The following is a 17,441-nucleotide window of genomic DNA, read 5'->3' as shown; positions in this document are numbered from 1 at the left end:
TATTTTTCTACTAGGTAATAAGTTCTTAGCCTGTGAGGCTTCCATTTCCACTGTACGGTATGTTTTCTCCCATTAAAGACAAATGTTTTGTATACTGTGTTTTAGCTATGGCAGAGATGACAACAAAGTAGACCCCCCCCCCCTTCCCTTTACAGTTGATGGAGTGTTGATTAACTGTGCATTAAGAAGTTTCCCTGATTCTCTTTATGATGACAGGATGTAAACATGAGTTTTTGATCTAACACCTGCTGCATAAACACTTTCTTGGACATTGCAGAGCACCTTGACATCTTCTGGAACAGTGTGGAAATACTTAACTGCAATCCAGACAAAGCACGAGCCCTTGGACAGACAGTGTACAGGTGTGCAAGGTGAAGGCAGCAGCCACGTGATAAACAGCATGTTTGAGATATTCTATAGGCTCTCGGTCTGGTTACAAATGACTAGAAACACATTCCGTTGTGTCCGATGGCGAGAGTAAAGGTTCTGAGAGATTTGTCCCTGGGTTGTGTCATATTCTGTCATCAGACGTCCTTGTCGATTTTAAAAGGCAGTTGTCTGGATCAACCCGTAGGCTGCATGCAGTGTGTTGAGCAGCTCTCTCTTCTCTTTGTCAGGCAGGAAGCACGACTCAGCAGAACAGATGTTCTGCAGGACACGAGACACATTTAGTGTACAGTTTGTATATTCTTCAGTATTGCATACTGCACTGCAGCTAACCATCTCTTATTTTAGACTTAGCTACCTTAGTATAAAGGTAGCTACATCGTCTAAAAGCAAACAATAAATATTGAACAGCAAGTCTTTAAACTGCACTGAATCACTATTAACAGCATTGCTCCATAGAACTTAACTGCCTTGTTAAATACACATGAACAGACTGCAGAAACCATAAAACCACAATCTGTAGTTTCTTTTTCCCGTCACACTTTGGTCAAACAAGACATAATGTGGTACTGTAATTCCACATCTTTCTAGTTGCTAATGGGCACATTATGTTACCTCCTGGTTGTTGCCCTGTCTCATCTCATGGCTGTAACATCCTATCTACCGTGCAGATATTAGTGGTATCAGTCATCTCGTCATCAAGTCTTGACAAGTAGGAGAATCATTTTATTTCCCAAAATGTCAAACTATTCCTTTAACGATCATTTGAAACCTCAGTCCATATGCAAACCTAATAACGTCTGATTGAGAGCCATATAGTTTGAAATGCATTAGGACCAGTAGTTATTAAACTGGGCTGAGGCTGCTCACTGAGCACTGGGATACTTCTTTCATAGAAGCTTTTGTTCCTGCTTTAATTAGCATTACCATGCACCGAGCATCTCCACCCCTGCTATCATTTCAAACCATATTCAAATGTCTTCTGTGAACTACTGCTGTAATTATTCAGGCGTTTGATCTCACCAGGCGTTTGAATTCCTCCTCAGTGAAGCCCATGTGTGTGTGCGCGGTGCGGTAGTCGTCGTTCAGGGTTGAGTTTAAGATCAGAGGGTCATCTGTGTTCAGGGAGTAGTTCGCTTTGTCCTTCATGAACCTGCACAAAGGGAAACAGTGAAATCCGAACAGGTTTGTGTCCACATGTGCTTTGGATTCACAGCTAATACGAGACTGTCGTGCAGAACGATGCTCACGTGATGATGGGATGCTCGGTGAATTCTAGATTCCAGGCACCTGTCAGCTTACTGGAAATGGGACACACCTGCAATCATCCCAACACACACAACGCTTTAAGAAACAGAATTACTGCAGCTGTTCTCCTTCCAGTCTCCAGCAGAGGTCAGTGTATGACTGGGTCCTCACTGGGTGCTGTATAAACACTCCTATGTTCTGCCCGAGAAATTATCAGTGTTTGGTGATGAACAGGGCAGAGTTCATTCAACAGATTATATAACAGGTACATTTCTGCACATTTGCAACCACTAACTAACTAACTAACTAACTAACTAACTAACTAACTAACCGTGGTAGCACCACAACATTTCATATGAAACACAGGACAGATGTTAACATCATCTAAATTCCAAGCTATTTAGATGATCGGCGCAGAGCGAGAGTGCAGAACTTCTTGTTCATTGTTTCAACTTGTTGACACTGTTCAGTTTACTACAGCTTACTGTGAATGTGCAGGGGGCTGTGCACTATGTGCTGAGTCTACATGTATCATGTGCCACATTTCAGCTTTTCAACCCTTCAATAGTTATTCAGCTTTATTGATGAGATCAAATGATGAAGGATGAGGACGATGAGGGTTTTGTTTGGTTCCTTACCTCAAAGTGCATTTTCTGAGCCAGCAGCTTTTTGTACAGGGCCTTGTCATCCAGGGTCCTGTAGCCGTGCCCAATACGTTCAGCTTTGAGCACTTCCACAGCCTGAAATAGACGGTTCAGACGGTCACAAGGTAAACATGCCTTAGTGGTATAGCTGAATTCCCATTTATAGGGCGACTTACTTGGACAGTACTGTTTATTAAAGGAGTCTGAAACATAGCTGCTGAGATACAAACAGTAATAAACCATCCCAGTCTATACACACATATACTTTGGCATGTTTTTCTCTGGAGACGAAATGCTCAACATTCAAAATAAGAACATCACTTAGTTCTTCCTGTGTTTCTTGAGTTCTGGCCAAAAGCTGTTTTATTCATATCTAATTTTTGGTGTGTGACTTCAGTGTTTTGTTTAACTGCTGTTGCATGTTCTTCAGAGCTGAACACTCAGGATAATTAGGCTCTCAGATGACTCTACCACCCCTCTCAGAAATGTCACGCGTTATTGTTGAGCGTCTTACCTCTCTCACCACGGACGCCGGGCCCGCCTCTCCAGCATGCACCGTCCTGTGGATCCCACAGCGCACTGCTTCCTGTCAACAGAATCAATCAGCGGACACATCAGCGATCACACGGCGCAGCCAAACATCTGGCTTTCACATCTGCAGTACAGCAGCATCAGCAGACAGGTTTTTGTTTTGTGTCACGGGCTAAAGAACCGCTGCTCCGGTCCTGTGGCATAGAACAAGGTGTGGTACAGAAGAACCTGGCCATGATCTACTTTGTGGTGCCAGCGCATTTCAGCACAGGGCCCTCATCAGGGTGATTTAAAACAAATTAGAAATGCGTGGGATAATAAAGAAGACATTATTTTGTAGATTATGGTTATGTAATGATGTAATTCTGTGACCATGGGGGGGGGAAACTAATTACAAACAGGACATCCTTCTGGTTTGATCATCTGTTTTCAGCATTCTCAACCTTGGACACACTAAACTCTTTTTGCTTCATCTGCTTATATGTATCTGGAGGTCACGTAGTGATGAAGATAACCCTCAATATTAGTTTGGACTCTGCTCTGTCAGCTACGAACACATTGTTAATAATTAAAGCACGTCTCTATTTCTTCCATCAGTATAGATTCAGTTTGATATTAGATATATTAATATGACACTAAGTTAATGCATGGTCACACAAAGAAAATGAGGAAAGTAGATTTGCCATCAAGTAATTTCAACAAACATACGTGTGTAGATGATGGGATGTTTGCATCTCACGTTAGAGACCACAGACAAAACATGTAGAAATCTGCCCATATCTCCACTATTGCACCACTGCATTAACACAGCATTTTCAGGGCACTGTTCTGTAAGTCCATATATAGAGCTGGCATTTCATGTTGTTAGTCAGTGGTTAGTGTTGCCATGGGGTTATTGTGGTTCTAGTAACCAGGATGGAGAAGTTGTTGGTGGCTCAAAGTCACAACAGAACAGTAGCAGTAGTCAAATTAACTACCACCTCTATTCCATTTCATGTTAGACTGAGAAAAACACCAACCATAAGTTCACCCATCCTGTATCCATGCATGCATTTAATTTCAGCTAAGACGTCGTCATCCAGGGCTGTAGTGTATTACCTGATTAAATGTCCTCACTTAATACAGTCTGACAGGAAGTACCGATTGTGTGCAGTGGTATTTTCTGAATTCATCAATAGATGCTGGCTGAAAACCAAATTGGATTTTCCTGAGACGCTTCAGAGCTGAAGGGGAAATGAGTTTTCCTCGTCTGCTGTGTTGGTTACAGATAAAGACATTTAAGTCTTCATCAGCTCGAGAATCCATTCTCTAATAATTTTCAATCAGCCGAAACACCTGAGCTCAAACCTGTTCCACATAGCCAGTTCAGCCGGTTGGCAAGTTCAGCACAGCCTGAAGTGAACATGTTGAAGATTAGCAGAAAGATGGTGAGCATGATGTGTAAGCATGCTGATGTTTGCTCTAAGTGAAGCTGATGGGATGTGATCTGTCCACACAAGTATTGTAGAGAAGCACATTCATCCTGCACACAGAAGAGCAGGATGAAAACGCAAGAAATCACCACAGGAGACACTGCTCATTCAGAGGTGGACGTTTAAACACAAGTGTGAACATAGTGCTGCTAAAGTCAGAGTCAGAGCCCCACTACAGTCATTAAAGAGCTGATCATTGTATAGGAATCAGGGGTATATACACAAGATGTACGAGGCACTGAGGTGTTTCACTGGTGAAATGTTGTACAAATATTAAAATTCTGCTTATTCTATTATTTAATACCATTTATCCTCTGTAGTTAGAAAACCCAACTTCTTTCTAAGGATTCCTGGAAGTTGGTGCTAAATTAGACTGCAGCAATATTTATATCAACCTGCTCCCTGTGGGAACTTGAATTGAACTCTGTGGCCATGAAACCTGTTTTACAACACCAAAATGATGTAATGCAAACATAAGCAGTCTACACACTGTCAGCAATCACACTCCTTGTGTGTTATTATTTATAGTCTTGCTCTTTCTTGTTGCAGGACATATTGTGCTGTGTATTAAAATATGCAAAATATGTTTGCCACACAGAACACACCTTTTTAATCTCCCTCACACTCACACAGGTTTGTCTTCTGCTTATGCAGGCACTACCTAAGCAGTAGGATGATTGTGTATCAACACACCCACCTCATAGGCTTTCCTGTGTTCTGGATAGGCTTCGCAGTTGAGTGACTCATCACCTGCCAGATCGATGGCCACCACTCCCTTGTTGCGATATTTCTTACACAGCTCCACGACATCCATGGACCACTCTGGAGCAATTAAAATATACATATATTACTACGTAGTTTGGCACCAAAAACTCCAACACTGACATGCAGATGATATGTAGATAAAATGGGTCAGACAGTCTAAAGATCTACAGCAATGAAGACAACAACAAAGCCTACACATGACACACTGTTCCAGATCATCGAACAGTCTTTAAGCTACTTTCTATATCATTCTATATACAGTTATTTTTTGTAAGGTCTTAAACCTTAAACACTGTAAAGTGCCTTGAGATGACTTCTGTTGTGATTTGGCACAATACAAATACAATTAAATTGAAAAAGGACAAAATCGGATATGCTGCACCTTGCAAAAGTCTATTCAGTCATCACTTGAACATGTTAAAGCATGTTTTGCGTAGAGATGTAGTGCAACACATGGAATGACAGAAATGCACGTGGGCTACACAGCTGCACGGATGGGCCAGAGCAGAAGCAACAGACACACTGCTATGTTTACTGCTGCTGATACAGCAGCTGCTCATGTTGCCAGAGTTTGCTGATACAGCTTATACATGTAGTGGATACCATGAATGGCAATTGCTACTATTGGTATTACCATGACTACTCCAACTATGACAATGGTTTTGCAATTATTAGTACTATCCTGACATGTCATTTCCTGTAGGTCATCAGGTCAAAGTTATACTTTGTCCAGTACCCAAATTCATGATGTGGTAAACCTCATCAACTCATGAAAAATCATAATCATTATATGAAGAAAATGACAAACATGGAGTTATACACTTTTCACTGGATAGAGACAACACAAAGGTTATAATAAACACTAGAGGTTCATAATATGTGGCAGGTTTTCTGAGTAGTGTGGTGTTCCCGCTCATTATCTACTAAGAGCTTGAAGACAGGACAGAAGACAGAACAGTAAGGAGCCTTTTCTCACAAGGTTGTTTTGGGAGACATGAGCATGAACAGTTCATTACTTGGCATGTGGCGCATGCAGCATAGAATGGACCTGGCTTTTATTTTGAAGGCCCTCTCCCCCTCCCTGAGGCCCTCGTTTACCAGTTGCACCACATCGTCTGGAGTCAGTTCACCTCTGCAGGAAAAAAAACAACAACAAGAAAAAAAAAAAGAGAAAACAGTGAAAATAAAAAACATATGAGTCAAACTCATTGATCCCTTCCTAGAAGCACAGCACTGGTTGCAGCTTCTCAGATATAGACTCACCCTTTCTGGTTCCATGGTATTGGATGCACTTTGGCGTTGGCCAAAAGATGTGGGCTGTATCTGACCTCAACATAAATCACTCCTTCCTTCGCTTTGTCCTCAACAAACTCATAGGCTATCCTCTTTATAGCCGCTCTGTCTCCACTGAAAAAGAGCAAAGACAAACACAAAAGGAATGACATTATCCTTCGGCTGTGATGAACCCACCTCACTGATAAGAAATGAAACCATTAGTCACTGCTAGTCCAGTCTCTAAACTTTGATGGCTTTCATTTTTTAAACACTGTTTCATATCATTTATTTTAAATGATTTTCCACAGACTCCTGAGAAGCAGAGAGAAAACTGCAGGAAGTACTTTGTTCCAGCATTTTCCACCTGCCTGTATGATGTTAGTGTGTAGTGTTACAAACCTACTGGGAGAATAACAGGGCCATTTCCCATTTACCTTTAGACTCAGCAGGAAACTTTTTATCCCACATCATGTGACATATGACAACACTGCTTCCAGCAAACGCACTAAACGTCAGTGCCTGCACAGACCTGAATACCTGTTATCCCCTTCACCCCCCACCCCCAAAAATACACACCATCACATCACTGTTGAGCTCATACAGCAATTCTGTATTAACTAAGCTCCGCTAGCAGGTTCCCTATGTTAATGACACACAAGGCTTTCAAGAGCCTTGCTACAGAAGGGGCCATTCAGCAGAACTACACGCTGCGGTCCAGCCACTACAGACCATCATTGTTAAACCTTTTACAGCCATTGAGTATCTGAAAGACTGTATTTGGTCTTTTCTAAACAGTTCAGCCCTGCCACTGGAAAACTAAATATAAGACAGAGTGACACCGGAAAGGGTCCTCAAATAACTTCTCTCCTCTTGGTTTGGTTGCTAAGGTGACACTCTATCTCAATAATGATGTGTTCCTGTTGTGCATGTCTGGCATTTAAACTCCCTCCTGCTTCGTGCTGCAGAATCACATTACATAATCTTCTTCGTCTTAATGGCGTCAACCACAAACTACACGCTGGTTTTAAAAGACTTAGTGTATTTGTAGGGAACGCACGTGTGTGATAACAAACTGCTGTCGTAAATGGACATTGACCCTTAATAAAAGTGTCAGTGACACTAATGAGGTGGACCCTGTAAATCACCCAGATCTCATTCTTTGTTCTGCCGTTCACCTATTCAGCAAGAAAACACATTTCGTAATTATGAATCATTAAAAGAAACTTACGCAACCACGTGCATGTACACAGCAAACTTGTCCAAGAACCTGGTTAAGGTGAACGGCTCTTGGAGAGTAATAATTCCTGCCAGCTCCTCCTTGGTACTTGCTTGCAGTTTGATGTTGCGTCTCCTACACAGACAGGGGGACATAGGACCAGTTCACGGACACTGCTGAAATTTAAACCAGTACTTTTTCAGCTGTTTTGCTCTGAGGATTTCAACAGAGATCTGTTGGGATCTGTTGTCAGTGATGTATTGAAGCCTGAGCGCCTGACTTGACAGCTATTTAAATTTTTTTATGAAAGAAAATTGTTTTAGACTTTATCATATTGTTTTATATATATTTCTTACTATTACACATAATCTTCGTGCCAAAAATCGTTGTATTCTACAGCCTCATTAGTAATGGGAGTGAGCAGTGGAGCATTTAGCAGCTAAAGCAAAATATGTTTTCCAGGAGTTGGTTTTAGAATAAAACAGAGCTAGAAGGAGAATCAATATTGGACTTACAGTACATTTATTAAGTACATTGAATAAGTGAACAGAAAATAGACTTCCATTTGTTCATTTCTAAATCTATTAATGTAGCTTTAAAAAATCTGGTAACAGTGTTATTTCTTTGATAGAGACATAAAAACGATCATAGACTTTGATTTAAGAACTGTCTTGCTATGTAATGTGGATAATATTTCAAATAATCTATACACTCAGGGCAGCTCACAGATATGTGTGAAATACTACTTTTCTAAATTAAAATCATTGCTCCTGCTCTATTTGACATCATCAGTTATTAATATTCAGGCAATCTGGTGACCCAAATCATATAAAGGGCTAATTTGTTTTATCTTCTTATCTACCTTAACATGTATCTAAGACTCTACACACACAGGATTTGTAATCAAATTAAAGGTAAACGGACTCACTTGGCAACATCGAGAATAGTCTGCAACCGGATGGCTCCATCGAGGTGCACATGCAGCTCAATCTGTGGGTGACACATCACAATAAATAATTAATCAGTTAACATGACCAAGTTAGTTTCATACATATGAACAACTGGACTTTACTTAAGTCTGACGAGTCAGTGCAGTTTAGAACAGAGTCAGATTTACATTTAGCAGACACTTTTATCCAAAGCGACTTACAAATCGGTGCAAGGGTAGGCAGGGTAAGCGTGAGGAGGTCTTGCCTAAAGACTACTACTGGAGGTAGCCCACGGCTGGGATATGAGCCCCAGTCTCACACATGGGAGGTGGTGATGTTACCACCACACTAACCAGCCGCTACAACAAAGTTGGAACACCCAAACAACTATAGGATGCAATCACCTGAACAGGGACTTGAACCCTGGACCCTCACATTAAAAATCAGCTCCTCTACCAACTGAGCTACCCAGGCTTCATACGGAGTAGTGTTCAGAAAGAGAGCAGCAAGAGTGAGCAGCGACTGTGGTGTGTCACAGTTCAATGTTTTGGCTGCAGCCCATCATGAATGCAGTGTGCATGACTGGGCAACAAGTAGTGGAAAGGCCAGGAGTGCCAGAGCGTAAGTGTTCTGGCACTGCTTCCATAGCTGAGAGATGGGATTTATTCAGGCAGATGACACCAATAAATCTCTGCTCCTCCTTCAACAGCCAAGATCTAAACTACATTCCAATTCACTTTAAAATGCCCCTACCAGGGACATGTTATCCTAATGTTGAGGATTCATTGGAACTGTTCATGGGATTCTTGGTCACTGTCAGTTTAATCCTTATTTGCTGTATTGTACTCTACATTTACCCTCTGCTGTTTTCTGTCAAGTGCTCTAAGTGTATAATTCTCCCACCCAAGTCATAATGAAACATGCTCAGATAAGAACATAAGAACAGTCATTCATTGAAAAGCTATCTCTCATTGCTTATTTAAACACCATTTCCCATAATGTACGCTCATGTGGTAAACAGGGCTCAGTAGAAGAGACTAGTCAATTTAACAAGCTCAGACACGTCTGTAATAACAGCAGGAAGGAGAAGTGTGAACCCGTAGAAGCTGGATTACAAGTAAGCTTAAAAATAGCTCAGGTGATTTTTATTATTTATTATTTAGTGTTAACTAAAGTGGACATTTCACTTTGGTAAAATCCCCAAAGTTTTAGTTTCTATTAGTAATTTCTACATTAGAGCTCATTTGCCTTTAAGAAATGGAAAGTAAGCTTCAGGATCCAGAGTGACAGGTAAGAGTGAAAGAAGTTGGTGGAACCAAGGCTAACCCACGCCTTATGTTATTAATAAGAGTGGGGGTGTAACGGCTCTGAAATGGCACATATTTACGTACACAACCCACGTTAATACTCCCTGGTGCCTAAATTTGACACGATGTACTGGAAATTTCGATTATTGTGAGGGGACATGTCATTTGCCTCTGTGGGCAGTGTATTCGCTAAGAAAGTAACATTTTGGGTGAAGTAGATCATCTGTGTTGTGAGGTGTTCAGGGACACTACAGAGTGTAGGCCGTCCATCTTTTGAAATAAAGAATGAACAAAAACAGGCAACAATCGAGTTCTGAACCAAACGTTTTGTGGCCTGACTATAAGAGTCAAACAACTTCATTGGGTTCCAAAAAACTCCATGTCTTAGTCAAAGAAAGCAGATGATAAGCCAGCTCATGAGCTCTGTTGATCTTCATCCAGCTGCTCTGGTCCGGAAACTCCAACAGTGTCATGCTCACCCCTGAAAAAACAGGGTCTATCTTATGTTTTAGAAGAAAAACAAAAACCAAATCAAGACACTGAGAAGGTATGATGTCATCAACATCTGGTAAAGGACGGATTTGGATAAATGTGATAAAGGTCGCAGCACCCGGGGATTTCATGAAAACACACGCACATGTTACATATCAGAATGTATAACTGAGTGCCACACGCCACATAGACGCAGATCTGTTCCACGCACTGAAATATATTAACTCTGAAAACACAACCTATTTTTGGCAATGACACTATTTCAAAATGAAGCTGTGTTTAGCTCCTTCCCTCCCTCCCTAACCAGCCCTATCATAAAGGCAACATGTTTCCGTCCAAGAACAGTCTGAACAGTGATTAATGCTCCAAAATCTCTCACATAAAAAACATTTCGACATGTTCAGCCTCCAGCTCTGCTGTGCTGCTGCTGTTTCCTGTTTTAGATAATGGGGACTTCAATATTGTTGCTCAAGCATTACATTGAAAAATCAAGTGAAACTGCTACAACCTGACAATGTCTGTTAGCGGCTGCTGTGATGATTACCAACTGGTGCTCTGCAGCTCTACAGCTGTGTCCATGTGTGTCGGGCAAAGGGGGAAGAAATCTTGATCTCGAGATCAGATGTTTATACACAACAAGAGCTCGTGTTTGGAGTTCAAACTGTTTCTGTAAAGGCCTGATGCTGGAAGATCAGGGCTGCTCTGAGACAGGTGACAGCTGGTTAACCCATCGGTGGCAGCTCTTTCAGTTTGCACAACACGAGCAGCCTGTTGTGGTAAATTACATAAGTCAGGAGTTGGTTGATTGGCATTAGCCTCTCAACAACACAACTGTGTTTTGTTGTCTGCCTCTTTTGATTTATTCATGTAGGATATTATGTTACAGTCTGTTTTGCTAGGAAATTCCCTTTAACCCCAAACCGAGTGCTGTTGCATAATTCTGTGGAGCCACAAAATATGGGAAGTCTCCGCATCAGACACCAGTTTCCTTCAGCATGCGAGGGTATTGTTGTTCAGATATGCACTTTAACGTTCTGCTGATCCAGCTGAACCCTCAAACAGAACTGAAAGCACATAGAAAGCTCAGCCTACAGCTCATATGATCAGTTCTTCATCTAGCCACAGAAAATCGACCAGCAACCATTCTGAGAATCGGTCGAACATTTCAGTTGCTTCACAACCACTCGTCATTCTGTGGTTTCAGCTTCTCATATCGAAGAATTGGATGCTTCCCTGTTTTAGATTATTAGCAGCTTGGGTTCTCGACTGCTGCTTTCATAAGACAAGACATGAAAATGTCACCTTGAACGTTCATAAACCAGAATAAAACAAAAATGTCTGAACTTAAACACTTCCCGCCTGTGGAGTGTGAAGAACACACCTTTAAGGAGTTCATATTTGCGTGAACCCCGCTCTCGTTTGTGAAGGTGCTCCCCATCACTGTAGTGAGCACTGTGGACCAGTGGACCAGTCTGCAGCAGCATCCATTTAATCTGCTGCTGACTAGAATGGGAAGTACTAAGTTTATAATTTCAGGGTGTAAATGTTGCAGAGCTTTGTGTTGCTGTTGGTCTCTGTGAAGACATTGGTTATCTTATTAACAGTGTGTGGTGGAAGGAGGCAGAGAAAGAAGTTTTTGAGGTGGGGTTTCACCTCCGACTAATGAGCCAATCATCAACGAGGAGTTGTTCTCTAGTCTGATGAAGAGTTTCAAAAACCGAGAGGCCGCACGGGGTCCCCAGCACCGGCTACGAGAACGTACCTTAAACACTCACTGAGCATACTCTCCATAGTAACCATGAAGTGGCCCTTACTGTTCAGTGGAGATGTCAGACACTGACTTTAATGATGTCTTTTACTATTTCCTGAGATGTTTAGGCCCAAACAACAGATCAGTTCATTTATTTATCAACACTTCAAGTGATACTGAAAAGACATTTCATAAAACTCTCAGATCCTTACCAAGCCCCCGGCGCCTCATTGTAATAACCTTGGAACTACTATATTGTGATCAGCATATGAAGCAGGGAGACAGTGACCTGCTGAAGGTTGCTGCGGCAATGACCCCAAGGAGGGGGGGGGGTATCAGTGTCACTACAGCAAATTAATATGTAATGAGATTATCTCTGCAAGCAGCTGCCACTCCCCAAGGTCTCTCCCTTTCCAACTGATGATCTCTCTTACACACACACACACACACACACACACACACACACACACACACACACACACACACACACACACACACACACACTCTTTCTGCTCTATATGTGTCTTTCCACTTCACTATCACTGAACTACTTATTTCCTTTCTTCTTATCAGCTCAGACTAGATATGCGCTCATGGACTCTAAAGGCCACTGGTGAGTATACATTTCACGTGCGTGTGTCTGATGTGCGTGTTAAAGCACCTGTCAATTAAAGGGCCATTTCCCTTTTTTTAACCGTTAAGATAGAGATGGATAGACATACAAAACCAGTCCAGGTGTTCAAAGTGCTTTCTCTTTGTCTAGTGCAGAGCCGGAAGCAAGAAAACAGCAGTGACATGAATGAAAGGTGATTTTTACGCATTAACAACAGCACAGACCAGACTCCTGCTGCACAAAGACAGCTTTTCTTTTCATTGTGAGTCTTTGTCATCTATAAAGCAGGTCAGGGAAGGTCCGGGAGCGCAGGAGCCTGCTCCGTCCGTGTGCCACGGCCACTTCATTCATCAGTGCTGCGCGCTCGTTACGTCCTGTTTACAGCCGCACGTCAAACTGCGAGCTACGGTCACGTCCTGTGTTTTTAAACCAAAGAGAGAGAGCAGCACATACGGTGTGCACTGAAGCAAAGCTTCATCTGTCTGTTTATTGAAACCTTTCTTCCTTCTTCTTTTGTCACACTCAGCTGCACAGTCGCACTCACAACGCGCACACAAACCAGGAAAAGTGTGTAGGTCAACAATTCCCCAGCTTCGCGTTGCGATCATGAAACGTGTCGCTACAGCTCGCCGGGGGGGGTTCACGTACCTTCGGCTGGTTGAAAACCACCTCTTCGGGAGTGTTCTCGGCCATCATGGAGAGCCCGCGGCCGCCGGGGAGTCTGCTGGTGCACACGGAGCGGAGGAGCGGAGCGCGCAAGCCTGACAAGCCTATGGCAGCTCGAGTGGCCGATATATACATGAGTGGGGACACGCCTTTGTTCAGCCTACAGCAAAAACACACACACACACACACACACACACACACCGCCAGGTGGGTTTCACTGCGGTTCAGTGTGCGTTGACATGTAGGCTGCAGCAGGTAGGATTACCGTCCCCGCAGGACACCAGCTTTGTGCCCATGTGATGGGAGCTTTAGCGCCGGGCTAATGAATTAAGTCCAAGAGGGACAGACACTGAGCTGTGGCACGGTGAGGAGTGGTCCTCTGCACTGAAACACTGAGACATGAAGCTAGTGAATAAGGTGGAATAGAGGCTCTGAGTGTCCTTTGTGTCTGTAGCCTACAGTTTACAGACCTCTAAGAACAAGACTTGAAACCTGCCCCCTCAGATACAGATGCAGGGTTTTGTTAGTGTTTGTATGGTTCTGCTGAAGGTTTTCTACACAAGGTAAACTTTTATACCTATATCTATATTATATACCTAATGGGAATTCTGTTTCTGCATTTCCATTTCCTTATATATAAGTTAGAACTCATCTACAACAATTCATTTTGCAGTAGTCTGTCTATGAGGACATAGGACCTTCATATGTCCAACCCATGCTATGTAACCTTTGCATTTACATACATTAGGATGTTATCAGTTTCAAAGATCAGGGCCTTGTCAGTTTATGTGACTTAAATAAAATATACAAATGAAATGCATTTTGTTTCCAGTGTCCTTTCTGTCCTAATTTAAACAGAACTAAAGACATTGACCCTTTGTTGGAAGACGATGAAACTATGTTAAAAGCCTTCGTCTTTGTCACCTTCATCAAATGTGCAAGCAAAGCCAGTTTTTACCACTGGTTGAAAAATGTGTGTGACAATCATTGTGCTTACACATGAAACAGAGGTCTGTGGGATTTGACATGAAGCTACTGAACAACAACAACCAGCTCCACAAAACATTTATTAAAACGTCCCACTTGACTCTGTCAGCATCATCGCCTTGTCACGTGTGTCTGTGGCTTCTCTTCTATCATGTTTTTGTTTGCTAATTGAGAAAACATTTGGCATAAGTCTTAAAACAGCTGCAGCGACGTCCCTGCTGTCTGTTTGTCCAAGTCAATATTTTGCAACTTTTTCAGATTGATATCTAGTCATATTTTCAGTATTTCCTGCCAAAGTTTTGTGCTTCCTACACAATAAATGAGGAACGATATGACGATTGTTAATAAGTCGTTCCCAAATAACTAGCTCCTATATAGAGAACAGGCTGGTAGATACTGCAGCATATTAATGAATCATTAGCTAATGAATAGTTCATCTGTCATTCCTGACTGACTCTGAAGCAGCTACCCATATTTATTTAATCATTAATTACCATTTTGTGCACCTCCAGTGAAGTAATACATTATACTCAGCACATCACGATTAACAGACCAGTGCTTACTCTTTACGCTCCCCCTCAGGTGCAACATTGATATTTAATGCTCTGCTATGTGGCACGATGTTAGCTCTCATCATTAATCATCTAAAGCAGCCACAGATGCAGCGCTGGATCACAGTGTTATACTGTTGAGCCCTGGAGAAAAGTAGTATCTTGTTTTTTTTCTGTTGATATAAAATACAAGCACATGTAAGCAGCACATGCTTGTTTTATCTGCACTGAGTCCAGATTGAACTTGGGAGAGAAGGAGAAGGTGAAGGAACTGTTGCTGAACTGTTCAAGCTGAACTAGTGGTTATCCTCTCTTACTGATACTTATGAACTAATCATTAACTAATGGTTCATTAATATACTGTTCTCTAGTAATTTATGATTCCATGCGCTCAGGTTTGTAAGAGATTATATTTGGCATTTGTCCTCTGTACACTACCACATTCAATTTGAAATGAAACATTCAGGATGTGAATGAGAAGAAGACTTTCAGCTTTAGTTCAAGTGTGACATTAACTAATGTTAACAGCTAATTTCATACACCCCCCCCCATTCAAGCCTCATCTAGTGCCACTGTCATGTAGCACCATCCTGTGGTTGTAGATCACAGTGACTATACAACTTTATTTCATTACCAAGGATTTTATTCTCGAGGTAATTATGCTGTGGTAATGGGAACATCCCTTTATCTTTCATGTTCTTGCTCTGTCCTTGCACAAGCGAGCCACCATTTCCTATTCATTAGTGTTTCAACATTGCTCCACTAGTACAGCTAATTTCATTAACAATGATAAGGAAGATTGTGCAAAGAAAGACTCGACATAAATCTGCTGGGAGCTTTGGTTTCACATGAGCTTGCAGTTTTTTCTACTCATCTGAAGTCTTTGGCATCTCATTTGTAAAACTGCTACTACAAATGTGTGGCAGAAGACTATTTTTACAATAATATTATACACATAAGATGTTTTACCAAATGAGCAAAGGTAAAACATATTATGCAAATAATCTACAATAAGCAAACGGCTTTGTATTAAAAAGTAAATTAATGTGCATGTTATGGATGGAGTGCAATCAAATAGAGCATGGGAGAGCAAACAACTAGTCCCATTTCTAACCAAATCAGACGTACTGTCCTTTGTATCCCTTTGCTAATTATCTGAGATATGCAAATGATCATGACGATGTGTGTGAACGCTTTCTGTAACCTACATGCATCCTCTGGTCCACAGGTTTACCACACAACACCACAGCAAACCTCAGTATTATGACTTTGAATCATTTCTTCAACAACATTTCATCAACAACTGACTTTAGGAAGCCCACATGCCCAGAGGGTAGTGAACGTCTCGTTTTAAAAACAACAGGTATTAATATGCTGCTCCAACAGCCTTCTCTCTTCTGAGCAAGGCTTTACACAACATTTTGGAAACTGGCTGCAGGGATTTTCTTTTTACTTTCAGCCACAAGAGCAGCATCGGTCACACTGGCAGTGTGTGTTCCAGTTGAACATGTTGAGGTTAGAGCTTTGTGCAGGCCTCATTTCTTTATGGACTTTAGGTTTTCTGTGGGACTGGTTCTTCAGATGTTTTACGATAACGCTGTATACAAGACTAATGTCAGCACCACTATCAGCACATTTAAGTAATGTTATAATGTACATATGTGCACAAACAATTAAATTCATTAATTAATTTCTTGTTACATCATTACTTCCACATTTTTGAAACCTCTGCATAAAGATAAACTCTGAACTGAGAGTCTAATATAATTTTTTATTTTTATTATTATTATACACTTTGATCATGGTCATGTTGTGATGATGGTGAGTTCCTACAGCGTGTAGTCTTCTAGTCATCTAGTGTAGATGTGCACTCTCTCAGCATGACTAAGACTTTGAGCTGGTCTAATTAGAGCAAAAGCTGTCTGGACGTATTTGGAAGCAGCTATTAAAAAGGCCGGTGATTATAGTGATTTAAGGCAACAAAATAATTGCTGCTGCTTTGACAGTTGAAGCTCTCAGACAAAAAAAAGAGGAAGATATAATTATGTCCTGTAGTGTACATTAAGATCCCAGTAATATACAGCACTTTTCCTAAGTTGTGCTTTTAAAATTTAAATTTTAAGAATGCAGCTCCTGGTTCTTTTATTAACTCTTTTATAATTGAAGATCAGAAGCAGCTGACCCTGCACTCCCCTCAAAAAGTATTATAACAGTGAGGTCAGGTCCTTTATTTTTACTGTATGTAGACTGAAAACATTTGGGTTTGACATCAAACAATGAATATGAGACAAAAAATCCACATTTCAGCTTTTATTTCCAGGTGTTTACGTCTGGATCTGATGCACAACTTAGAACATGGCACCTTTTGATTGAAGCCACCCATTAAAAAAAAAAAGAACAAAGAAATTCTGACAGTAAACTGGATATAAGTTATATAACTTATTCTAAATCCAGTAGATATTTGTCAAAGCCGTGTTTTTACTTACATTGCAGGACAAGAGGGAGAGCAAATGAAAACAGTTGCTGATAATTTGTGTTTTGCATCGTAGTTACAGTATCTGATCCACACATTTAAATATTGACGCCTCAAAAGACCAGAATAGGTGCA

The 17,441-nt window shown here is 41.3% G+C and overlaps 1 protein-coding gene across 1 annotated transcript; it reads right to left on the bottom strand.

The window, feature by feature from the left end:
- Positions 1-94: 94 nt before the first annotated feature.
- ada (adenosine deaminase) lies at positions 95-13,433 on the bottom strand. Its single transcript, XM_026367872.1, has 11 exons — positions 13,278-13,433; positions 8,467-8,528; positions 7,551-7,673; positions 6,311-6,454; positions 6,064-6,179; positions 4,980-5,104; positions 2,794-2,865; positions 2,274-2,375; positions 1,638-1,705; positions 1,411-1,540; positions 95-648 (listed from the first exon to the last, which is right to left on the bottom strand). Exons 1-11 carry the CDS (start codon positions 13,428-13,430, stop codon positions 544-546), a joined length of 1,200 nt encoding a protein of 399 aa, XP_026223657.1. The 5' UTR covers positions 13,431-13,433; the 3' UTR covers positions 95-543.
- Between the last annotated feature and the right edge of the window lie 4,008 nt (positions 13,434-17,441).

The sequence above is a fragment of the Anabas testudineus genome, chromosome 7 (genome assembly GCF_900324465.2).
Source record: "Anabas testudineus chromosome 7, fAnaTes1.2, whole genome shotgun sequence".
Lineage (NCBI taxonomy): Eukaryota > Metazoa > Chordata > Actinopteri > Anabantiformes > Anabantidae > Anabas > Anabas testudineus.
This window is presented reverse-complemented; position numbering and strand designations above follow the sequence as displayed.

What these genes read in the sequence shown, in the direction of transcription:
- ada (XM_026367872.1), bottom strand. Translation starts at nt 13,430, where the DNA reads ATGTATATATCGGCCACTCGAGCTGCCATAGGCTTGTCAGGCTTGCGC. An exon ending in ACTATTCTCGATGTTGCCAA is followed by an intron (nt 7,674 to 8,466) that starts GTGAGTCCGTTT and finishes CTGTCTGTGTAG; the next exon opens with GAGACGCAACATCAAACTGC. An exon ending in ATACCATGGAACCAGAAAGG is followed by an intron (nt 6,180 to 6,310) that starts GTGAGTCTATAT and finishes TTTTTCCTGCAG; the next exon opens with AGGTGAACTGACTCCAGACG.